The 27,185-nt window shown below is 40.4% G+C and overlaps 1 protein-coding gene across 1 annotated transcript; it reads right to left on the bottom strand.

Annotated features, from left to right (window-relative positions):
- Nucleotides 1-1,832: 1,832 nt before the first annotated feature.
- Nucleotides 1,833-3,043, bottom strand: LOC134527288 (PML-RARA-regulated adapter molecule 1-like). The gene is made up of 4 exons (XM_063359837.1): nucleotides 2,862-3,043; nucleotides 2,592-2,816; nucleotides 2,296-2,528; nucleotides 1,833-1,894 (listed from the first exon to the last, which is right to left on the bottom strand). Exons 1-4 carry the CDS (start codon nucleotides 3,041-3,043, stop codon nucleotides 1,833-1,835), a joined length of 702 nt encoding a protein of 233 aa, XP_063215907.1.
- Between the last annotated feature and the right edge of the window lie 24,142 nt (nucleotides 3,044-27,185).

The following is a 27,185-nucleotide window of genomic DNA, read 5'->3' as shown; positions in this document are numbered from 1 at the left end:
AAAGACAAATACAGAAAACAATAAAGTTGTTAACGACGACAGATATGGCCCTGGAAAACAAAATATATTAAGAAAAAATATAGGCATTAATACATTTATAAATTTTTACGTATAAAACTTGAAACAATCTCCTAGCATATCCACATAAGGCTTTAGATCTGGAAGCAAATATGAGATAAACGACTTTAAAAGTTGGATTAATATTTTTTCTTTCCTAATTGAACATCTACAGTCACTTGTCCTACAGGCAATAGCGCCCTTGCAACTGTCTTCAATTTCACGCAGCAGTTGTTAAGCCTTCTGTGCTGAAATATATTGTCGATTTATATGTACAAGGGTTTGTGTCCACACAAGTCTCGTCATAAACTTTTTACAGGTAATGATAATGTAGATTGTTCATTGAGGTCTCATTTTAAATATATGAATATCTTCGTTTAGAAAATTATGTGTGCGTTTTGTCGGTGAATAGACAACAATCACTACTCGGAACGGTCTAATCCGTTAGAATGAACGATACATTCCTTACAATTTTTAAAGAACGCATTTAGGCGTTTCGAAATCATTTTATTACAATGATTTTTTTTGCAAATATTATAAATACGTAGTTCGTAATTTAAGCCTGCAAAAAATACTCGATCGAAGGCTTTTTCAATTCGAATTGTTTGTCAGGCAATATATTATTTTCCTTAATGCAAATAATGAGGTGCTACAGTATTATATATCCTGCTATTTTAGCCACTTCTATAAGCAAAATAATTGTTCTATACTTTTGCACCAGTGTCGTGTGTTTACAGGGTATTTGAAACACTAAGTATTACATTCGCTGCTTTCCATTGTGGAAGGAAATACTGTGATTTAAAGTAGTATATAATAGGGGCTCCGGGCACAGGCTTCAGGCTGTGGATTGAAGATTGTCGGTCAGCCATATTGGAGTGTGTCGTCACGGCGGCCATCTTGGATAAGCGTAACTGGACACAGCGTAACGGGACACCCCGTAACGGGACATAACGTAACGGGACAAGTAGATCACGGCGGCCATATTGGATCCGCCATTTTGGATGACGTAATTGTGTTCTAGAATATTCCGGCGATGTGTTTTCCGCCATATTGGATGATGACGTCACCGTTGCAAAGTTCGTTACGGTCGTAATCTTTAACTTTTTTATTTATTAGCTGATTTTAATGAAATTTTTTTTAAAAATTATAAAAAAATTAAATAATAAAATGTTAATAAATTTTTTATATAAAATATACTTTTACGACACGGAGTTCGGAGTCCTCGGTTTGAACCCGACGAGTGCAAAAAAATTAAAAATGGCAACCGATCCAACCCTCACAGTGGCTGCTGGCATACTGACCCCCACCACATGTTTCATAGCATATATATCATCCGGCAGTATGACGTCATGTACGCCATCTTGAAATTTGGACTCCATCTTGAAAATCTTTATTTATTATCCGATTTTAATGAAAAAAATTCCAAAATTCATCAAAAAATAAACTTATTTGAATTCTGTTTGATTATATCGATGTACGTCCTTGGTTCGATTCCAGGCGAGAGTAAATGGTCGATCCTTCCTCCATGAAAGCTACCTAGACTGATCTACCACCAACAATACCAAGGTATATATCGTCAACTGGTATGACGTCATGTCCGACATCTTGTCTTCCCCCTTGCTCGCTCAACGAGTTACCACTTCTAGACGTCGGCGACTAATTATAAACATAACCAGGTACTCTACACACCGAGTACATTCGTATACCGATGAGCGAGTTTGCAGTATTTTGGTCACTGCGCGAGTTCACTACTCGTTGAACGAGTTGCCTTCCTGCTAGTCGCCGGGCGAGTTCCTGTTTCGCAGAGTGGGCTGCTTCCTCCGGTCGTAGGCCAGGTCTATTCCAAAGAATTGTAGAAATGTGTCCTAACAACATCAAGGCTATCACCGCACTGGTCTACTTCTGTGGCCTCGGGAAGCGTGACGTCTTTTTTCCAGGCGGTGGTCAAGGCAGCGAAGATAGGATCGTCCTCGGTCAACATGCCACTCTCGTGCAGCATGTCACTCTCGGGCATGGTGTCACTCACGGGCAGCATGTCACTCTCGGGCAGCGTGTCACTCTCGGGCAGCGTGTCACTCTCGGGCAGCGTGTCACTCTCGTGCAGCATGTCACTCTCGGGCAGCATGTCACTCTCGGGCAGCATGTCACTCTCGGGCAGCATGTCACTCTCGTGCAGCATGTCACTCTCGGGCAGCGTGTCACTCTCGGGCAGCGTGTCACTCTCATGCATAATGTCACTCTCGGGCAGCGTTTCACTCTCGGGCATCATGAAACTCTCGGGCAGCGTGTCACTCTCGGGCAGCGTGTCACTCTCGGGCATGGTGTCACTCTCGGGCATGGTGTCACTCACGGGCAGAATGTTACTCTCGGGCATGGTGTCACTCTCGTGCAGCATGTTACTCTCGGGCATGGTGTCACTCTCGTGCAGCATGTCACTCTCGGGCAGCGTTTCACTCTCGGGCATCATGTCACTCTCGGGCAGCGTGTCACTCTCGGGCAGCGTGTCACTCTCGGGCAGCGTGTCACTCTCATGCAGCATGTCACTCTCGGGCAGCGTTTCACTCTCGGGCATCATGTCACTCTCAGGCAGCGTGTCACTCTCGGGCAGCGTGTCACTCTCGGGCAGCGTGTCACTCTCGGGCATGGTGTCACTCTCGGGCATGGTGTCACTCACGGGCAGAATGTCACTCTCGGGCATGGTGTCACTCTCGTGCAGCATGTTACTCTCGGGCATGGTGTCACTCTCGTGCAGCATGTCACTCTCGGGCAGCGTGTCACTCTCGGGCAGCGTGTCACTCTCATGCAGCATGTCACTCTCGGGCAGCGTTTCACTCTCGGGCATCATGTCACTCTCGGGCAGCGTGTCACTCTCGGGCAGCGTGTCACTCTCGGGCATGGTGTTACTCTCGGGCATGGTGTCACTCACGGGCAGAATGTCACTCTCGGGCATGGTGTCACTCTCGTGCAGAATGTTACTCTCGGGCATGGTGTCACTCTCGTGCGAGAGTGGGTTAATTCTGTTTTAAACGACTCTCGGGATCAACTGTATTTGAAAGCTAGAACAACCAGAACTTCTTGCACTTTCTGGTTTGAAACCCCCCTCTCTCACTCCACGAGAGTGCTGACGTTGAATGTGATGTTTACGAGCGGTTAAGTGTGATGACGCGGATTCAAGTCAGATTTTATTACTTACAGAAACATCACTGCAGGGAACTTTACAAACACCAACTTAAGGCGGTTGGTCTACCAGCAGGGGCTAACTAAAGAAAAGGTGACAGCTTACACCTGTAACAAAGATGACTATAAGGTCGATCTCCACGCTCTAACTGAGAGCTATCTCCAGCTTTGTGGCTCGCGTGAGCTGTCCTGCAGCTTTTACCATATAACTTTAGAAATCGATTAGTTACAATAGTATATTTAGCGTGCTTTTCCATTAGAATGGGTGCAGATGGGATGCATCATTTCAGATTTTATTACTAATGCTTACTTTTTCTAACTGGCGATTTGAAAATATTTAAAAAAATGTAAGATAGTCTTTCATTACTCGCCAATGATATGTAAACCTCCAGCCTCGGTAACAAGTAAATTCACATGTTCTCATTTGCAAGTAAACTTATAATACGAAACTCTGACACCAAATATAACGTAGAATTCTTATTAATAACGCGGAACACGACAAATATACGAAAAGTATTCATTTAAGGGAAATACGGTACATTTTTTCTCCTTTTTTAAAACATATCTATAATTTTGTTTAACAAGATGGTACAAGTGATTTTTCTGGGTTAGCCGAACAACAGGAGCACCGAACGTATAGCATGTAAATGTCTCAACGCTGAACCTGCGACATTTACCCTAGACTGGAATCACCATTACCTGCGCTTTTAAGGTTATACTTCTTTAGGTGCGTTGAGGGTGAAATTTTAGTATGCACCAGAAATGCAAAGAAAAAAGCCGCATTACACGATCGAAATTTGATAGGTTGAAAGTGCAATGTGCATTCATGCAGAAACTGCTATAGCCACAAGCCATAGTGGTCAGGATAGCGGTCCCACGAGTGGAAACATGCACCCATGCATGTTTCACGAACATCGGGGATGTACTAAGCGTATTGGTGTGCCAAAGTAAACATTATGGAATTGAAACTATCCTGGAATATTTTGTAAACTTTAAAAATACCTCTATTTTGCTAGCCAGGAAATTTGTGTTGGGGCGAACATGAGGTTAAAGATATTTAACATCTTATTGGTTCTCTGAAGCATTACGAAAGTGGTGCTATCTTTTAAGTATTTTTCAAACTAAAAGATGCAGTTCAATAGATACCGGCTTTCGACTTAATTGTCGACAAGGAATTTTATTAAAATACTGCCCATCTGGTTAAAATTAATTAAACCGTTAATATTATAAAGTTTCCGCACACGTTAGAAGTTATTCTTATATGTAATTACAAAAATATTAACATGTAACATTTTAAAACAAATATTATAACATTAAGTATATGTTTGTATTTTTGTTTTTGCTTAAACGATTGTAATTAGTCTGTAAATACATTCACAAACAAACATTAATCTTATTGTTCTGATTCAACATTATTATAAAATAATAGATTATAATGTTATTAAAAAATTGAACCAAAACAATTCCAGTACAGAGATTTCAACCACGTTCCTTTGATGTTAACAAGAGCGCGCTATATTTTCTTATATTATGCTAATTAGGAATTTGGAAACAGTTATGTATTGTAATCACTGCAATGCTAGTTTTCTACGGTATTTTAAAACTTGAGATTTTTTTTCACACTGACTATTTTCGTTTACCAAATATATTGCAGGGTAGTTTCAATATCATAAAGTTTCATTTGGCACACCAATACGTATGGTATGTACCCTAATGTATTCTTTGTGTCACATTCCCATTCATCGACATCCATTCCATTTTCATGAAATTACTCCTACCAAATGCCTTATACCGAGAGCTAAGATGTTTACACATCAAAAATAAAAGAGAATTTAACGATTCAAAAATGTTTTTAATGCTATTGTTATAAAAAAAGCGTCACGATTGTGCTCTTTTCGTGAGAAAATAGGAACGAAATAATTTAATAAACTTGATTAGATTGTATATGTTCGAGAGCCCTATAATAAGTGAATTTATGCGCACCAGATAACTATCAGGCCTCCGTACCTGGGGGCCTCATCACTCTCTGCAGGTTGGTGTTTACGTGCTAAGGTCCCTGCCTACCCGGACTCAAATATGGTGTGCAGAGCTTCAGAAGAAAAAACGCGATTTGAAAATTGCTCATTATATACGAGTGGGGTACGTTGAAAAAAGTATTTACGTATACGCTTAAGGAGTGTGAGTAGTTCTTTTCCAGTAAATATTTCGTTTTCAAACTGTACTTTTAAAACAGTGAAAAGGGCTAAAACTCGTGTTTTCAAAATAATGTTTAGTCATGAAACATCCGGTACAGGATCTTGAAAGCACTCTAGAGCCATGCATTATACTTTTATATTCATTTCTCCGCCACAAATTGTTATGGTTACTGCTCAAATCTCATAGTTGCCCCTTGGACAACAAGAAGACTGCTCGCCACGTCCGAGACTTGCGCTTAGAGGCGACTCCGCACTAGAATCACCAGCGATCGACGCACTTTTCATCGCGTCTCACAAACTGGCCCTTAATATTTCAAGGGTGATTTCATCAGTTTTCAATATATTGAATTCAAATAAAAACCAAACTGTACACTGAGAAAAAAAACGAAACTTGTAAAAAAAATGGAAGGTATGCTAGATATGGTTGGCTATGAACTAGATAGATCAGTTTGTTATTCTGAATATATTTATTTTGAATATTTAACACTCGGGAACGTAAATTAAAATTAATATTTTCGTATTTTTTAAACGGCATTGTTTTCGTCTTCGTAATGTACAGTACAATTTTTTGTTTAAATGCAGTATTGCGAAAAGCGTCTGAACCACTCGTGATAGAATTTGAATGTAAAATCTAGTATTAGCATAATTCTAGATCGTCCACTTCCAGCTCCAAACTGCGCACTTTTCCAATCAAGACCTGGCCATAGGATATAAATGAGAATAGGGATAATAAAGTAAAGGAAAACTGTAGAAGTAGATACGATAGAAGAAGCAAGAAAGAAGAAACAACATAGGAAAAATGTAATTCAAGATAATATTAGTAGAATTTAGACTATGAAAAAGAAAATACACTAAGAAGACTGAAAATAAAGGAAGAAGATATATAACACACAAGATGAAAACTAGATCCTGAAACACAGAAGACGTACCGGAAGAAGATAGAAGAAATGAAAGAAATAGATAAAGAATGAAACGTACGCAAGATAGATGAAGGTGGAAATTGGCAGCAAAAGCGAAGAAGAAGAAAATTATTAATATTAAAGACAAATACAGAAAACAATAAAGTTGTTAACGACGACAGATATGGCCCTGGAAAACAAAATATATTAAGAAAAAATATAGGCATTAATACATTTATAAATTTTTACGTATAAAACTTGAAACAATCTCCTAGCATATCCACATAAGGCTTTAGATCTGGAAGCAAATATGAGATAAACGACTTTAAAAGTTGGATTAATATTTTTTCTTTCCTAATTGAACATCTACAGTCACTTGTCCTACAGGCAATAGCGCCCTTGCAACTGTCTTCAATTTCACGCAGCAGTTGTTAAGCCTTCTGTGCTGAAATATATTGTCGATTTATATGTACAAGGGTTTGTGTCCACACAAGTCTCGTCATAAACTTTTTACAGGTAATGATAATGTAGATTGTTCATTGAGGTCTCATTTTAAATATATGAATATCTTCGTTTAGAAAATTATGTGTGCGTTTTGTCGGTGAATAGACAACAATCACTACTCGGAACGGTCAAATCCGTTAGAATGAACGATACATTCCTTACAATTTTTAAAGAACGCATTTAGGCGTTTCGAAATCATTTTATTACAATGATTTTTTTTGCAAATATTATAAATACGTAGTTCGTAATTTAAGCCTGCAAAAAATACTCGATCGAAGGCTTTTTCAATTCGAATTGTTTGTCAGGCAATATATTATTTTCCTTAATGCAAATAATGAGGTGCTACAGTATTATATATCCTGCTATTTTAGCCACTTCTATAAGCAAAATAATTGTTCTATACTTTTGCACCAGTGTCGTGTGTTTACAGGGTATTTGAAACACTAAGTATTACATTCGCTGCTTTCCATTGTGGAAGGAAATACTGTGATTTAAAGTAGTATATAATAGGGGCTCCGGGCACAGGCTTCAGGCTGTGGATTGAAGATTGTCGGTCAGCCATATTGGAGTGTGTCGTCACGGCGGCCATCTTGGATAAGCGTAACTGGACACAGCGTAACGGGACACCCCGTAACGGGACATAACGTAACGGGACAAGTAGATCACGGCGGCCAAATTGGATCCGCCATTTTGGATGACGTAATTGTGTTCTAGAATATTCCGGCGATGTGTTTTCCGCCATATTGGATGATGACGTCACCGTTGCAAAGTTCGTTACGGTCGTAATCTTTAACTTTTTTATTTATTAGCTGATTTTAATGAAATTTTTTTTAAAAATTATAAAAAAATTAAATAATAAAATGTTAATAAATTTTTTATATAAAATATACTTTTACGACACGGAGTTCGGAGTCCTCGGTTTGAACCCGACGAGTGCAAAAAAATTAAAAATGGCAACCGATCCAACCCTCACAGTGGCTGCTGGCATACTGATCCCCACCACATGTTTCATAGCATATATATCATCCGGCAGTATGACGTCATGTACGCCATCTTGAAATTTGGACTCCATCTTGAAAATCTTTATTTATTATCCGATTTTAATGAAAAAAATTCCAAAATTCATCAAAAAATAAACTTATTTGAATTCTGTTTGATTATATCGATGTACGTCCTTGGTTCGATTCCAGGCGAGAGTAAATGGTCGATCCTTCCTCCATGAAAGCTACCTAGACTGATCTACCACCAACAATACCAAGGTATATATCGTCAACTGGTATGACGTCATGTCCGACATCTTGTCTTCATCCGCTGGAGACCACCATCTTGTTTACGTCTGCTACAGTGTGCCGATAACATGTTAGTAATATTATCTGGTCACCATACTTTTGTCCTCAACTGTTGACATTGAACATTGACCTTGGGCTTTGACCTTGACCTTGAAATTTGACCTTGATCTTTAACTTGGACCTTGACCTTGAAATTTGACCTTGACCTTGAAATTTGACCTTGACCTTGAAATTCGACTTTGTCCTTGAAATTTTACTTTGTCCTTGTCGGCCATCATGGATCCGACATTTTATGTTCAGTACATGCTACCAGGAGCTACCACCTGCTGGAGTACGCCATCTTGTGTGTGTACTTGTATTATAGAGTACATTTCCATCTGGATAATTTTATTCTAACCCGCTACAGTGCAGTAATCATCTTGAAATACGGCCGCCATCTTGAAATAATGTAATAATGAGATAGAAAAGTGGGAAAAAATCCAAAATTCATCAAAAAAATCACTCATTATCTTACATATCGATTCGATCTGCTCCAGTCCTTGGTCCGATACTCGATCGATGCAATAATGTTTAATTTTATGAAAAAATAATAATTTCATTAAACCACGTTCAACATTTTTAAAGAGACTTTAAATCCTCTACTACCATCATACTATCAGACATCAAGACCACCATATTGGAAATTCGTAATTGTAATGCTAAAGATTCGGGAAAAAGTTCAAAATTAATTTAATAAATTTGTAATCTATATACTGATTGATTAGATCGAATAAGGTCCTTGGTTCGATCTCTGGCCGATACAAAAAAACTTTAATTTTAAAAAAGTACCAGAAAAGTGTAAGGTTCGAGAAATAAAACCACCACAAGTTCTTTTTAAAAAACGTTTATTACATACATACTACACTACTACAAGTACAAAAAAATACACAGTCAAATTACTAAAGCCTTTTGGATTCCTCTATTCAAACAGTCTTCTTAATGGACGAAGTAAGTCTTTTACATGACATTGAATGTCTATCCGTTCCGTTCATCACCGCAGCCAGAGACGGACGGAAGTTCATATCACTTATATATATAGTCTCATCAGCTGGTACAACACATGAGTCAAAACAATAACCATGTTCATTATACTCACACTTAACTTTCTCGGAGCATTTTTTATAATGATGATGTAAGCTATCGAGACGTGAAATTAGTTTATTACATTTTATACACTGAAAGTCTTTAATGCCGCACGAACTGACTCGTCGACTCCGGTTCCAACTGGTTCGTTGACTCCGGTTCCAACTGGTTCGCCGGTCACGCGATCAGGAACACAGGTTTCCAGCTGGTCATCTTCTGCGACGTCGACAACTCCGACAAGACATGGTCGGTGACGTCTGTGACCATGTCTACGCCTGGGCTTAGGCTCAGTGCTAGTTGGGACAGATTCACTGCCTGGACTGCGACGACGAGACGCACACCGTTTGGACGTCTGCGTAGAAGCATCACAGGTCGCAACATGTTGCAACACGTCCATGTTTGGTGTTGCACGTGCAGACGAGGCGACTACCTCAGCGATGCTAGCAGGAAGGATTGTGTGTGGTCTCATGTGATAGACGGCACAGTTTCCAGGTTCGCAACAATCTACCAGCTGCTGAGTCGGTTCGTAGGACACAGGAAAGTGCGCAAACCGCCAATGCTGAGCGCCTCCATCACAGGTTTCTGTATATGTACGTAGATACCCGGAATCCCAGTAGCTGTACTCGACACTGCTCAAGCTAGGTCTTGCGCTCACGTACACGTTAGCAGGATGAAACGTAAACATCTTCTTGCGGGTAGAACGTCAACTGAAGGCACGTACGTATGTACGCCATTTATATATGCAGGCTCCTACTAACATTGTGTGTGCCATTTCTGCATTAACTGCGAGTTTGTGCAGGCACAGACACGATCAAACTTGTCACGTGGCTGCACGTCGTATATTGCACTAAGCTTGCGCAGGGAAGGACAGCCGTAGTCGGTCTGTAGGTCTACAATTACAACTGACGCATCACACAACTTGCTCAGCCATTTCTTCTGTTCAGGTCCGGCAACGTAGATTATTTCGTTTTGAACTAGTAAATCTTCAATAGTGTTTTTTACTTGGTGGTACGGAATCTTTCCTTCGTCCCACTCTAGTCCGTGATAATATTTACATAGCCATTCATTCGACCGTTTACTTTTTTCGTCTAGTAGTTTCCACGGATACGGAGGTCAGAAAGTGCGTGTTCGAGTCTTGTCTCCGGAGGTGATGCTAATTTCCTTGAGCACGAATCCATTTTGACTCTGGAAACCTTGCAGGTTGCAGTACATCTTGTCGCTAGCAATGCTCGGTCGTAACTAAATTATCATAGAAAACGAAACAGTATTTATGTCAGAATTTTCACAATTTTGTCTCGAAATTGTACGAAGCAAGCCGATCGTGAAGTATCAGACAAAAAGCATGGGTGTTTGGCGGAATATTTCCGCTAGTCGTTATCTCGATCCTACAGTCGATGATGTTTGAATTTATTCGATCATCCTGTTTGGAAACATCAAACACCATTAACGGAGCCATTTTCTTGAAACTGTCGGGACTCAGTATCGGTAACTGTCTCCGCCCATAGTAAGCTTGCTGAAACTTGGCATACATTTGATATGCGAGAAGAAATCTTCCACTTTCAAAGTCCATGTTCATTTCTACGTACGGATAACTTTCGCTGTTTAAAAATATTTTTACATTACGTATTTGACAGTTATCGAATACGGAGTGACTCACTCCTGCATTGAGCTGTCTTCCGGTCTAAAGCCCGACGATGATGTATCTTTGTTTTTCCGTAGCGAAGCTGGACTTTACTATCCAATTGATACGCTGACTATGAGGCAAGCCGGGATAAGTTTCCAGGCTCCAGGATCGGAATGGCACATCGAAGTTCTTGCCATTTTCTATGTTCTTCAACATCTTGACTCGTTCAACGGTGCTCACTTGGATGTGGGGCAGCATCCACTCGATAGACTGAAGTGTTAGCGAGACATCTTGAGGGTTTTCTGCAGCGGCGACAATTGCATTAATGTGCGTGTTGGCTAGAAGCAGTACGAGCTCTTGTTTCGAATTAATGATTATATGCTTGTAGTCCTCAGCGAATCCAAGAAGCATTGACAGAGGAACACAAACTTCGAACTTCCCTTCGGCATAAACCGGAAGCTTATATTCATCCTCGAGAGCCCAACCGGCCATCTTTGCAGCAGACAGTTCATTTGGCGTGAGCGAAAGGTAATTTTTCATAGCAGCTGTTATGCCTACATCTCTCGTCTGGTCTACCTCGACGCCATTGAGTACATAAGTAATGCGCTCGATTAGGTGAAGAATACCATTGCAGGATATTGATGTCGTTGTCGGGTGCGTACCATCCGCTTTTGAAACGCGCCTCTTATACGTAGAAATGACTGTGAAGGTAAAGTACAAATATCTTGGTGCTGTACTGCAATGCGTACTTCCGATGGTAGTGCGTACGGTCCGAGCAGGAAAGGCTGGTACTCGTGCAATTCCATTTTCGTAATGCTGTCCTCAAAAATGACCGGATCTTCCACGTTGAGGATTTCGTCTTCCATATTTACTCGGCACTTGTCCAATACTGAGAAGATACTTTATGCTGTCAGGTGTTAATGCACCGATGTCTGGTAGAGAACTGTTCTTATTCACGGCAATACGATTTCTTTTATAACTGTTCGGTGTTACGAACTTTATGCCCATCGCTTCAAGTGCAGACGTAATGTAATTTCTTCGTCTTGAAAATTCACCAATCGTCCTCGCTGGTCAACGATTCTGACGACGACTTCGTGTGCGCACTTCACGACGACTGGAACGTAAATGATACTTTGCGGTACTTCGACCAGTTTATATCCTGGCGGGACCATCGGCGAAAACTCGTGCAGCATGTTGCTTAGTCTTCCGTTGAGATACGTTCCACTTGCCAAATTACAGTTTATTCTTATGACATTCACAGGCAAAATGTTTACTGCGCGCTTAGATTCGTACGTTCTTCCTGTATCATACACCTTTGTTTCGAATCCGAGCATCTTACCTATGGTCCCAGGTTTCGTAAAGTCGACATTTTCACTACATGTTAGAATGCTTTTTTGAGTGTTTGGATTTCCACGTAGTTGAAAGTCTACATCCTGTGGTAACATATCCCTGATGTACTTTGCAATGTCGTCAATTTCGTAAGAGCCAACAGGTAACTGTATTTCATGAGCGGTCCCATCGCTTTTCAGGAAGCAGATCTTGCAGTTTTCCTCGTCAATGTTCGGTATGGCATTATACGTTTGAAAATCTACGAGCCCGATGCTCCATTCTCCGTCTAAATCCAGAGGTGGGAAATGAACCGCCCGCAGCTCAGATGCGTGACCTGTCAATGTAAGTGTTATCGACATGACTAATAAATTATCATCACTGCACAACCTTTAAGTAGCAATTTTTATTTGTCAGCTAATTTTTGTTTGTTAAAAAGCGAAGACACAAGTGTCCGCAGTTTGTTTGATTAGGTCTCTTTTCCGTTTCGTAATTGTAAAACAATGTCGTGGACCGGCCCAGGTACCGCCTAAGTTCGGGCGGAGGCCGTAAATTTCTAAAACTATCGTAGTACTCGGCCATTTTTCCCGTCTTTACATAAACCACCCAGTGCGTGCCTCGACCCGCCGACGTGTCTAAATTAATTATGGCGCACTCACGTGTGTTTGGCTTGCTGGGCAAAGTGTCTCGCATAAACACACCGCGGAAATTTAGTATTTTCAGTTTGCGTGCGTGCTTGATTAAATCTACGTTGGTGAGCGGTCGTTTCGGCAGCGAACTTAGGATTTTTTCATTCGTTTCTTTCTCATGCCTCGACCTGATTTGTGAGGTTGCAAGTAGAGTCCTGGGCCGTTTTTTTTTACCCATGGCAATGGCTTCCATGCTGGCATTGTGTCACTGTGCTTCTTTTAACTGCTTGCGCTCGTTCTTCGAAGTGTTGACTGCCCGCACTATACCGCTCGTTGCACCGATGAGGCCGCCGAGAGCACCCAATGCTGGCAAAAGCAAAGGAAGAAATCCTCCTATAATCTTCTTGTTGAGAGTCTGTAATTTTTGCTTGGCTTTTTGCACGCCTGCACCAGTCTTGCGTTTGGTCTTGCGAATTCTGGGTTTACGAGCACCCAGTCCTAATTTCGTCTTTGCCTTCATGATTTTGGAAACACCCCACGCTGCGATTTTCTCTCCTAGTCCCGCGTTCGACGATTTACTTATATCTTCGGCTTCCTGTGCCAATATCTCGTCGGCCCGGTGTCTGGATTCCAGATCCTTGTTTAATGAATATGCGATATCGTGCTGCTTGCACTTTTCGTCGAGAGAATTAATGCCCACGTCACCGCGAGCTAACCTTTTCGCTAGTTTAGTGCCGGGGCCGCAGAATCTGTAGCCGGGAATCTGTAGCTCGAATGGTAGATTGTTTATCAGCGAGTTCACGAGTCCTGCACCGATGTGTTTTTTGTTCTTACCTCTTCGAGTCATTACGCACAACTGACCAGAAAGTATAAATGTGTTTGATTTTATATAGTTACTTTAGTACAATGAAGGTCGTCAAGTAAGATGTTTGTTTGCCCATGCGCATTACGCAAGACGATATATTTAGTGCGCGTGAATCACGACATGGCTTACTGTTGCCTTCTGCCGTACGTTGCATAATGGTGGGTCCGTCAAACTGTAGCAAGACTTGTGTTTTACTGAGTTTACTGGAGGAACCAAACAGTCTTCGGTTCGAGAACGTTTACTTGTATTCCAAGTCGTTGCAACAGCCAAAGTACCAGCGCCTAGCTACTGTTCTACGCTCGGTGGATGGTCTGGAGTATTTCCCATTTAATGATAATGCAGATGTGGTACCTCCAAACGAAGCAAAAGCCAATTCCGTGTTTGTTTTCGACGATGTAATGTGCGAGAAACAAGGCATAATACAAGAGTACTTTTCCATGGGCAGACATGCCAAGGTAGACTGCGTTTACCTGTGTCAGACGTACAGTCGTATTCCAAAACATCTCCTACGAGACAACGCAAATGTCATAGTTTTGTTAGCATGGACGAACTTAATTTACGTCACGCTTATGACGATCACGTAAACACCGACATGACATTTCAGGAATTCAAAGACATGTGCTCCTTGTGTTGGAAAGAAGAACACGGATTCCTAGTTATAGCCAAAGACTGGCCTCTATATAAGGGCAGGTACAGACGAGGTTTCGATCAGTTTATTACCAAACATGAATCATAGCATTTCTAAATTTGGATGTAGCAGTCGAGACTTACGTACTGCTCTCAAGTCTCATGACGGCGATATCCGCAAATACATTTCGCTACTGGCTCAAAAAGTAGAAAGTGTGAAAAACGAATTACTTGATTATCTCGTTGCCATCGACCAGCGTGTGGAAGCCTCGGATTCTCGCATTCGCGACATGATCGAAGTATCGAATGCACAAAGACGTGACGATTTGAGGACTTTTCAAAGTAGTCTGAAAACATCACTATCTCACTTGTCAACAAATTCAGATTTAGCCAAACACAAGAAAGAAGTTTCTGTGAACGAATAAAAAAGTATAAAAGGAGGTCTTGCAATAAGTTTTCAGCCAGTACAATGTCGGACCTGGCCAGTGACCTTCATCGAGCTATACAGTCTGTTCGTGAAAAATATCTACTTGCTAGACGAACCAGACTTGCACGTGAGATGGCAAATGAGGAGATATTTAAACCAATCACTAGTCGTCTCGACGAACTTAAAAACAAGGAAGAACCAACCATCATTGTGAAGACAGAAGTTGAAGATGAAATGCCAACTGCAAAGAAGAGAAAGTATGAACCAGATCGAGAAGAAGAGGACTTAACAAGTACAGAGTCCATGCACAAGAAAAAAATACCGAAAAAGGGGCACCAAGTTAATGCAATGGTCCGACCATACCTGATATCGTTTACGAGTCGGAATAATGACACGACCTACGGAGTGTACAGAAAACATAATAAGTGGTTCCTTGGTGCTAAAGAAATAGACTTTCTACCAGGAAATATCGTGCGCGTAGCAGAGTTCAAAACGCGCGGGACTCCGGGTCTGTACGAATTGCTGTTTCGCAGGGAGCCTAAAGGATATTCTCACAAAGACTTACAAGAGTAAAAAAAACTGCTAGAGCTAACCAATGCACATTTTCGAGATAACGATCCAGATAGTGGTGTATATAAAGACGAAGATCATGAAAAAATCAACATTCTCGCTAATCTCTTCAGTGAACTAACAATACATGGCGAAGGTTTAAAAAAGCTAGAAAGTGGTCAGATATTTGACTATGTATATTGGGACGACCCCAATGAATTAGTTGATCGTCTTAGAATTCTACATGCTTCGCTTAGCGTAGGAAACTATTCGCACATCAACGAAATAGTCTCCATACTTGAAGAACTGAGGGAAGCCGGCTACATACAATGAGTCGAACCGGAATCGCTCGCGAACTTCATGCTCCTGCTAGACGAAAATACCTTCGTCGTAAAGTCATAGTTCGTGGAATTGATGATTTATTCCAGGCGGACCTTGTTGAGATGATACCATATTCCCGATTGAATAAAGGTTTCAAGTACATGTTGACAGTCATCGATGTTTATAGCAAGTTCGCTTGGGCTAGACCTGTAAAATCAAAGACTGCAACTGACGTAGCCAAGGCCATGAACAATATTTTGCGTGATGGGCGTGTACCGTCGCACCTGCAAACGGACCTCGGGAAAGAATTCTACAATGCAACCTTCAAGGCTTTGATGAAGAAGTATGGCATCAAACACTACTCTACATTTAGTAACGTCAAAGCCTCCGTTGTCGAAAGGTTTAATAGAACTTTGCGTTCCAAGATGTGGGGGCAGTTCACGGCTAACGGAAATTACAAGTGGCTTGACATCTTGCCGAAACTAATAAGCGAGTATAATTCCACGGTGCATTCTACCACGAAAATGAAGCCAAAGGACGTAACGGACAATCGCCTGCTTCAAACAGTGTTTTCCAACACGAAGAAGAAAGATCCACGAAAGCGTAAAGCTAACGTCGGTGACATTGTGCGAATCTCCAAGCAGAAAGGTATCTTCGAGAAAGGTTTCACTGTGAACTGGAGTCCTGAACTTTTCCGTGTGACACATGTTCGTGAATCAGAGCCTAGGACCTACTACCTCGAAGATTTGGACCACAAACCTATCCATGGCGGCTTCTATGCCGAAGAGATTCAGCCTACATTGTATCCCGATACGTACTTGGTGGAGAAGATTATAAAACGAAGAAATGGACTGTCCTACGTCAAGTGGTGGGGCTTTCCACCTCGCTTTAATTCGTGGGTGGCTGATGCGGAAATCGAGAAATTCACAAAACTTTAGTAATTTGACTGTGTATTTTTTTTGTACTTGTAGTAGTGTAGTATGTATGTAATAAAGTTTATTTTGTGAAAGAACTTGCGGTGTTTTTATTTTCTCAAACCTGTCACTTTAGTGGTACTTTAGTGGTACTTTTTTAAAATATTAAAGTTGTTTTGTATCGGCCAGGTATCGAACCAAGGACCTAATCATTATATTTATTGTCAATTTATTTAATGAATTTTGAACTTTTTACCGAATCTCTAGCATTAAAATTACGAATTTCCAATATGGCGGTCTTGATGTCTGATAGGATGATGGTAGTAGAGGATTTAAAGTCTCTTTAAGAATGTTTGAACATGGTTTATTGGAATTATTTTTTTTACATAAAATTAAACATTATTGCATCGATTGGGTATCGAACCGAGGACAGGAGCGGATCGAATCAATATGTAAATTAATGAGTGATTTATTTAATGAATTTTGGAACTTTTCCCGAATTTCTAGCATAAAAATTATGGATTTTCAAGATGGCACCCACATTTCAAGATGGCAGGTGTCACAGTAATAATAAATTATTACTGCACTCTAGCGGGTAAGAATTCAACTAACATGGCGTTGTTGCACTCTAGCCATCGATACAATGATGATGGCTTCCAGCAATGAAGACAAGATGGCGGATATGACGTCATACTAGATGACGTTATATATGCTTTGAAAAAAAGTGGTGGGGGTCAGTCTGCCTGTGTCCACTGTGAGGGAAGGATCGGTCGCCATTTTTATTTTTTTGCCCTCGTTGGGTTCGGACCGAGGACTCCGAACTCCGTGTCGTAAATGTATGTTTTTTATAAATATTTTATTAAAATTTTATAAAGTGAATTTTTTTATAATTTTTAAAAAAATTTCATTAAAATCGGATAATAAATAAAAACGTTAAAGATGGCGACCGTAACGAAAATTGCAACGGTGACGTCATCATCCAATATGGCGGAAAACACATCTCCGGAATGTTCGAGAACACAATGACATCATCCAAAATGGCGGATCCAAGATGGCGGGTCCAAAATGGCCGTCGGGGTCAAAGGTCAAGGTAACAACCATCCAAGATGGCCGCCGTGACGTCACAATCCAAGATGGCGGACCGACAATCACAATCCACATCCTCAATCCTGATCTCGGACCGGCTATCCTACACTACTATTTAAATATAGCATTTATTAATTCTGCTACCATAATCTGGAGTTAAATTGTGACACCTGGGGTGAAATTACTGCACTGGCATTTTTTGTTCTTTGAAATTCTGTAGAAAAATTAAATTTTAACATATTTTAGCTATCTAACTGCCCTTTGTGTCAGAAATTAATGTTGTTTTGTCAATGTGATCCATACTATATCTCATATCTTTGATATTTATATCTTTGGCGCCATTTTTATTGGTTACCTACTGTCACAGAATAAACAATTGGTTAATGTAAACAAACGATGAGCGAGTACGCGGGTAAACCTACTTTGTCGCTTCTGTTACCAATTGTTTATTCTGTGCTACTGTTAATGTTGTGGTTATGGCAGTAGTTCGCAAAACTTAGTGTGGTGGTCAAATCCAATGAAAACAAGCCAGTCTGGATTTGTTGTATTAGATTGACTATATATTGGTTAATAATTTGCAATTAAAAAATGTTCTTTGTTATATTATAAAAAAAAATTAGGTTAGGATATAGAAAATGTGGAAACTTTAAGGGGTGAGATTATAACAGACATTTTTTTTTGTCTCAGGCACGTTACATGTACCAGCATGCCAAGAAAGAATGTGAAGAGGCTTGGCAGCCGTCCTTATAGGAACTACAGCAAACAGCAATTGCAAAAGGCTTTGCAGAATGTTGTTGAGAAGAGGTTATCTCTATGGAAAGCCTCTGAAATGTAAGTATATGGTAATGTGTAGGTTCCCTAGTTTTCCATTATCCTCTTATCTCGTCTATAATGCTTAAATTTGATGTAGGGCTAGGGTTGCCAACCGTCCCGTATTGTACGGGATTTCCCGTATTCTGTGACTAAAAGAATTATCCCGTAAGTAGGCAGGACGGGACCTGATATTTCCCGTATCTTGTTTAAAGTTCAATTCACACACCTGCTTAAAATTGAAAAAGTATTTTCCCACCTGCGCCGCACCACCTGTTATATGTATTTCGACATTGCGAGGCTCCATTTACACCACAGTTCACTGGCCACCAAATAGTTCATGTTGACGCCGACAGGTGGCGTCACTCGTCCGCGCTTAGTCTGTTATGTTTATGTTGATATTGTGTTGAGTTGAAAAAGGATAAAGTTGAGTAAATCAGGTAAAGTTGAGTTGAAAAAATGTGCGATTCGCCACCGCGAAAAAAGAAACGGCTGTGCGTTTATTTAGTTCGATGGGAACATCACTATAAGTGGCTAACATGTAGTGATAATAGTTACAAAGCCAAATGTGTACTTTGCAAAAGAGAGTTTTCAATAGCACACGGCGGTGAAAACGATGTAAAACAGAATGCTTCAACATTGTTACATAGAAACACGGTTCAACAAGCAAATGCGAGTGAAAAAACTAAGATAAACAGTTATTTCGTAAAACAAGGCACTAGCGATCAAAATTCTGTTGTAGCATCTGAACTAGCTCTATGCTATCACAATACGAAGCATGGTTTAAGTTATAACAGTTTTGATTGTAATACAAAATTGATACGGCATGTTTTTGGCAGTGATTCAGAAATAGCGCGGAAATTATCGTGTGGAAGAACAAAAGCCGAAGCATTTGTCATGAATGTTATGGCTCCTAAAAGTGTAGATTATTTCGTAAAAATTCTGAAATCTCAGGAAAAGTGTGAACAGTTATTTTCGATTGCTACAGATGCATCGAACAAAGGAAATAGAAAAATGTTTCCGGGTTGTGTACGTTATTTTGATGCTTGCGAGGGAATTCAGTGGAAGGTATCAATCTACATTTTATGTAGACCTAGCCTTCATTAACTCATTTAAGGGGTCGCGGCGTCGGGATCTCCGGTTTTTGCAAGTGAGAATCGTGCCTGTAAGATGCCGTTGGGTGGGTTTTCTCTGGGTACTCCCGTTTCCTCCACCCTTTATTCCAGCTCCATATCCACATATTCTATTAAGATCTCTTAAGATTCTTGTTAAAAAGCCGTAAAACACTCTTCACTCACAACTTTTTTTTTTTTTTAATGTTTTGGATTGCATAGAAGATTCTGACGATTCTGCAGCCAAAAAACACAAAAATCTGAAGGATTGTATTCAGAGATTTGATCTCTCGCCCAACAAAATGGTGTCATACTCCGCAGATAAGGCTAATGTGAATTTTGGAAAAAATAAAAGTGTATATAAACTTTTGCAAACTGAAAATAGTACGATAGTTAAAGCGAACTGCAATGCCCATGTGATTCATAATTGTTGTAAAAATGCTAGTGATGTTCTTGCTATTGATGTAGAAAATGTTATAAAAACTTATTATAATTTTTCTCATGTTCTGCTAAGAGAAGGGCAGAGCTTATATCATTTTTTGTTTTGTTTTGTGGAAATTGAATACAGTGAATTATTACAGCATGTTCCAACAAGATGGCTTTCGTTAGGAAAAGCTGTCGACAGACTTTGGCAGAACTTTGATGCAGTATCTAGTTGTTTTCAAGAGTATAACGGACTGTCCATATTATTTGAAACAGTTTTTTTTCTTCAAAAAGACGTCAGCACAAGGGAAGAGAAACTTAAAGTTTATATAGCCTTCTTCTGTAATGTTTCAAAAATATTTCATGCAGCAATACTTAAATTAGAAGAAAGTAAATTAGCTGTCACTGAAACTTTCGATGTTATGGTTGACCTCAGAGAAAAACTTGTTAACAGAATTAATGACAAATTTGTGGGTACAGAGGCATAATCATCGCTTAACAATCTTCTGCCCCACGAACAAATAATGGTTATTGACAATCTTCTTACTTTTTACCATGCCAGCCTTTCATATTTGGACAAGTATTTTTATTTCAGCGATGGAAATATTTTCAAACAACTACGTGTTGTGAATATAACGCATAACCAACTAGAGTTTTCAATTTTTGAAGAAGTAGTCAGTTTCTTGAAATCTTTTGTGTGCTTCGAAAATTTTAATTCGGATGATTTTTATGAAGAATTTTGCAAGTGTAAAGAATCTCTGAAAGAAATTTCTAGTCTGTCATTTGATAGTGTAGAGAAGAAATGGTTATATATTTTCAAATAAAATTCCATCATTGAAATCTCCAACATGTACACACGAATTTATTTTGTGTTGAGCATACCTGGCTCAAACTCATTTGTTGAAAGAATGTTTTCAATTATGAAAAAAAAAAAAAAAAAATGGTGCGATGACAGAAACAGGTGTTCCTTGAAACTGGTTAAATCAGAAATTCTTGTCACACTTAATTAAATTACAGCTGTCCTGTCAGGAATATTTTGAAAAAATTAAAAATGATCAATTAATACTCCTTCAAGCAAAAAAAGTAGAAAAATATGAGTTTGCTACATGCAAGTAGCGGAGTAGCCCCTTGTCAATGTAAATAGTTGTGTAAAACATTTGTTGCCAAGTTAAGTATTTTTGCGTCTTGCATGTTGTGTACTTTATACCCAAGATGACATTTAATTTAAAGTTGGGTTTGCTTGGTGAAATGAAAAATGAGAAAATATATGTTAGGCATACATTTATTAAAATATATTATAAGTTGCTTGTTATGGTGTCCCTAGTGGTGGTTCTAATCTAAGGGGAGCGGGGGAAGGGCTAAGTGGCTTTAGCAACCTCCCCTTCCCCCACTTTTTTTCTGATCACATTTTGCATTGGAGAGAGTTGAAGTTAGTTTACCAATGTTCAATCACATATGAGTTGTCTGGAATTTTTATACTTGGCTAACTAAAAATATCTTTATGTATTAAATTCATCACTCAAAAAAATTATTAGGCCAATACAAAATATTTTAATATTTCAACCAGGTGCATAATTTATTTTCAGATACAAAAACTGTTAAAATAGCACCAATTTGTATCTAGAAATTCAAATTTTTCCGGGGGAGGGCACCCCCCGCTCTATTAGGTGGAGTTCAGTGTCCTTTATGGTCAGGGTGAAATAGTTGGTAACCCTATGTAGGGCACCTACCAGCATCTACATATGCACCATTGCTGGTATGGTGTTGTGTGTACCCTATTTCCATTTCTGCAAATATTCGCTTTTCTACATAATACCTACCTAACGGTAATAAAGACCTGTGCCATCACATTAATCGAATTTTAAAAAAATAATTTTGGTAAATTACCAGTTTAGTACCAGTATTATTAAAATATGTAATAATTTTTTACAGGTACAGAATCCCACTTAATACACTTGTGTTTCGTCTACAAATGGCAAAGTCATCAACTGATGGAGCCCAAACACCTACAAGATGTTCTGAAGGGCAGACAGTATTTCCCATGGAGGAAAGAGAAAAGCATTGCAGCACACATAATTGGAATGTCTACGTTCGGGTTTTCTGTGACAACAACTGACGTCAAGGTAATTGTGAAATCATACCTTACAAAAATGGGCAGAAGAGTGAAAAATTTTGAGAATAATAACAATACTCCTGAAAATGATTGGATATTAGGCTTCCTGAAACGTTATCGAGATATTTCAGCAAGAATGGCAAAAAACATAACCCTGTCAAGTGCACGTGTCAACCAAGAAACAAATTTCACAATTTTTTGTTCATCTTGAAAAAGAATTGGAAGGTGTCCCCCCGACAAACATTAATAATTATGATGAAACGAATGTAGTGGACGATCCTGGCAATATAAAGGTTTTGGTGAAAAAGGGTACAAAATATCCAGAAAGAATTAGGAATGCCACAAAGGCTTGCACTACACTGATGCTCTGTGGCAATGCTGCTGGACGACTCATCTCATTGTACGTGGTTTACAAAGCGGAGCATATCTACTCAACATGGCAAGAAGGAGGCCCACCAGGGACCAGGTACAATAGAAGTAAATCGGGTTGGATGGATTCAACGTTGTTCCACGACTGGTTATAATTCCTCCTGCTTCCTCACTTGAAGATGCAGCCTGGCAAGAAAGTGATTTTGGGCGATAACCTCTTAGTTTACATTTCAATGTGGATGTCTTGAGACTTTGTGAACAGCATCACATTTCTTTTGTAACTCTTCCTCCCAACTCAATGCACCTCCTACAGCCATTGGATATGGCGTTCTTTCGTCCAATGAAGGTGAAATGGAAGGAAATCCTTAATGACTGGAAAAATACACCCTATGGGCGACGCTGTGGTGCTATACCTAAGCAGGATTTTCCAGGTTTGCTGTCTACATTTATGAAGAACATCAGCGAAAGAGCTGAAACAAACTTGAAGTCTGGATTCTGCAAATGTGGTTTTTTTTTCCTTTGAAGCCAGAGGAAGTGTTGAATAGATTGTGTTGTTTGGGCATAGTGCTAGAATGTGTGGTGGTTTGGATATTTGAATTTGGCGCCATCGATCGTGAGTGCGCCACTGTGGCGGCCATCTTGTTCAGCAGTGCCATCTGTAAATAGTTTCGTCAGTCTTTTACCATTTCTCTGCGTTGCTGGGCGTCATGCAGCTAAACTATTAGTTTCAATTCAGTTTTGTGAACATTTTTTGGTCCTCCGGGTCGGATATCTGTATGTTTGAGCCAGTTTATTCGGTGGATAGCATAAACAATTTAAAAGCCATTCAGATATCGGTCTTCTTTGTTCGAAAATAGACATGTGCAGTACCGTTACGAATAGCGTGCGTGACTTTATCCGGGATTATAGTGTTGTGCTATCAAGAAAATATCAGTGTATACGCAAACACTGTATTATTTGAGCTCATAAATGTACTTTACGTAATTTTGATTGCGTGCAAGCGATTATAGGCAACACGTGTGGTTTTAGGTTAGGCCTAGGTTACCTATCTTGCATTGGTTCGTGTATTGCCGGTGCGTCCGAACGTCTGCAAGACCGTTACTTAAAATGTCAAATCAAGCCAAAACGCGTTTGCGCCTCGTTAAGTGCCGCATTACAAGACTTCTGACGCTCGCCGACGAAGTCGAGCGCAACCCGAGTCGCGCGGGACTTTTCAAGGCCACATGTACCGATTTACACCAATTGAAGACAGACTTTGAAGAAAATCACATGCAACTTGCTATTCAAGCTACAGAGTCGTTAGTGGAATCTGAAGCCAGCGAAAGGGAACTTGAGGAATTTGATGAAGCCTACTATAGGATACAGGAAGTATTTAACAAGCTCACTGTAAACGAAACAGGCCAGAACAAACAACGCAATCAAATTGCCAAGACATCTTCGAACGTTAAGTTGCCGAAGCTGCAGTTGCCAGAATTCAAGGGTCTCTTGACTGACTGGCCCACATTTTATGACCTTTTCACATCCTTGGTGCATAATAATGAGGTCCTGTCAGATGTGGAGAAACACCAATACCTTCTTACATCACTATCAGGTGAGCCATTTAATCTAATAAAGACACTCCCACTGTCTAAGGAAAATTATATTCTGGCATGGCAATCTTTGGTAGATAGGTATCACAATGTCCGGGCAATTGCAAACATACATTGGGACACGATTGTGCAACTTCCTCGTCCGTCAATTATCGCGCCTGACAAACTGAGAAATATGGTAGATGTTCTAAAGGAGAATCTGGGTGCCTTGAAAGTTCTCAAGTTGCCTGTTACTGAATGGAGCTTTGTGTTGCTGAATCTAATGTTACCAAAGCTTGATACAGATACAAGAAATCAGTTTGAAATAGCACACAAAAATGTTCAAATGCCCACATTTAATCAATTGTTAGAGTTCGTGGAGCTGCAGTCTAAGGCCTTTATGATGTCAAATCACACTCCAGCTGTAGTGCCTGCCGCACGCCCTTTTCCAAAGAGGTCACTGCCTCAAAACCCAAATTTTAAATCCTCATTTCTAGTGACAGCAGAAGCAGAGGCCTGTAGTGCCTGTGGAGACATGCATGGACTTCACAAGTGCCCTGTTTTTACGGGTCAGTGAAGCGATGACAGGATAGAGTTTGTACGTAGGAAGATGCTGTGTTTTAACTGCTTACAAGGTCACAGAGTGAAGGACTGTAGGTCAAGAAGAAACTGTTATCACTGCGGTAGGAGACACCATTCTCTCCTTCACACTGCGGTTCCCAATCAAGAAGTGAAACTACCTGCAGGTGAATCCATCCAAGAGATTACTATGCCACAAGCAAGTCACAAGGAGGATGCTGCGACAGTGGTATCACTAACTTCTTCAACTGCAGTTTCAACCACTGTCGTTCTAGGTACTGCTATGGTACGAGTCCAGGATGCAAGTGTAATGCTGCAAAATGTTAGAGTACTACTCGATTCAGGATCGCAGAGCTCATTTATTACCGAATAATGTGTTCATAGGTTGGGGCTAAAGTGTCGAAGGGCTAAGGTTCCTGTTGTGGGTCTGGCTCACTCTGTTGTTGTTGCTAACAGTGGTGCAGTTACTTGTTTTCTAACATCATGTAAGTGCGTAGGAACTGGTGTTGTTACTGATGCTTTAGTGTTGAAGAACATAGCTGCCAATTTACCCACTATTCCCCTTCCCCACCATGTGACAGACATGTATCGACATCTGGAACTAGCAGACCCATCTTTTGATACTCCAGGAGCAATTGATATCCTTCTTGGTGCTGATTTATATCCAGACGTGTTTGATGGTGGGCGGTACCAGCCTTCGAAGGGAGTTCCCGTAGTGTTGCACACTATATTTGGTTGGGTTATTATGGGTAAGTGACTCAGGTTGCAGATACTTCCAGTAGTGGTGTTATCTCAATGTATGCGTCATCGGATACAGCCCTAACAGATACCATCCGCAAGTTCTGGGAGAACGAGGAGTTACCATCTGTCCAGTATTCCAGCCTAGAAGACACAAAATGTGAGAATCATTTTGTTGAGACTCACTCACGAAACCTCGAAGGAAGATATGTACTGAGACTACCATTTAAGGAGAGAGACCCAGATTTAGGAGATACACGTAGTCATGCAGTTAAGAGGTTACGTCAGTTGGAATCCAGACTACATCACCAACCGGAAGCCTATACCGAATATTTAAAGTTCCTCCGTGAATATGAGCAACTGGGGCACATGCATTGTTTAGATAATGCAACTGGTCAGGAACGTCGTTACTACATCCCTCATCACTATGTGTGCAAGGAATCCAGATCAACAACAAGGTTACGAGTGGTGTTTGATGCCTCAACTCGCTCCACTTCAGGGAAGTCACTCAATGATGTTTTGATGACTGGACCCAAGCTTCAAAATGACATTGTGGACATAATCACTCACTTCCATCTTCACTGTGTGGTATTAACTACAGACATCTGCAAAATGTATCGTCAGGTTCTCGTGCATCCAGACGATGCATCATACCAGGTAATTCTGTGGAAGGAGAACCCTGACCAACCAATACGTGAATTCCAACTTGACACTGTCACTTACGGAGTATCAGCTGCTCCATTTATGGTGATTAGAGCCTTACAGCAACTTGCAATGGAAGAGGGTCCTCGGTATCCGATGGTAGCAAGGGTTGTGATGGATGATGTGTTTGTAGATGACATTGTGACTGGTGCAGCATCAGTCACGGAAGCTCTCGCGTTACAGCAAGAATTAATAAATCTCCTGAAACAAGGTGGTTTTGAACTAAGAAAATGGTCCACTAATAGTAAGGCAGTTTTGGATGCAGTTCCAGAATATCACTGAGAGAGTCCACTTAGTTTTCATGGTAGCAATGAAGTTATTAAGGTACTTGGTCTTCAATGGGATTGGAAGGCAGATGTTTTCTCATATCATGTTCAGCATGCTAGTGAAACAGTCACCAAGAGAACCATCCTTTCAGAAATTGCTAGGTTATATGATGCGCTAGGGTGGATTACTCCAGTCATCATTCGAGCCAAAATCTTTCTCCAAAGGCTTTGGTTAATGGGAGTTTCTTGGGACGAAACCCCACCACTAGACTTAGTTGCTGATTGGCAGGTTTTCATTGGCCAGTTGGATGTCCTAAGCAAGCTTTCCGTACTTCGTCTTGTTTCTGCACCACAGTCTGAATACCAGCTCCATGGTTTTAGTGATGCATCCAATGAGGGTTACGCAGCTGTTGTGTATTTGCGGACATATAGCCACGGTGAAACAAAATCACATTTGCTTCTCGCCAAGTCACGTGTTGCACCACTGAAGACCGTCACACTTCCGCGACTTGAATTGCAGGCTGCACTCTTGCTTATCAAATTGATTGAATCACTGATCACAACACTGTCCGAGCGAATCCATATAAGTTGCATTTATGCATGGTGTGACTCGACCGTAGTGCTTGCTTGGATTAAGATTCCGCCACATCGGCTGAAAACATTTGTGGCGAACAGAGTTTCTCGTATTCAGGAGAGCAAGGTTCCGGTCCACTGGAGACATGTTTCCTCTGCTGAAAATGCTGCAGACTGTGCATCAAGAGGACTCTCACCCAAGGAGCTTCAAACACACCCACTTTGGTGGACTGGGCCAGGTTGGTTGACAGCAGAGGTGGACTTATGGCCCATTTCAAGGATATACCAGTTCAGAGGAAGGTAAAGAGTAGTTGAAGGCAA

The sequence above is a fragment of the Bacillus rossius genome, chromosome 1 (genome assembly GCF_032445375.1).
Source record: "Bacillus rossius redtenbacheri isolate Brsri chromosome 1, Brsri_v3, whole genome shotgun sequence".
NCBI classification, from domain to species: domain Eukaryota; kingdom Metazoa; phylum Arthropoda; class Insecta; order Phasmatodea; family Bacillidae; genus Bacillus; species Bacillus rossius.
This window is presented reverse-complemented; position numbering and strand designations above follow the sequence as displayed.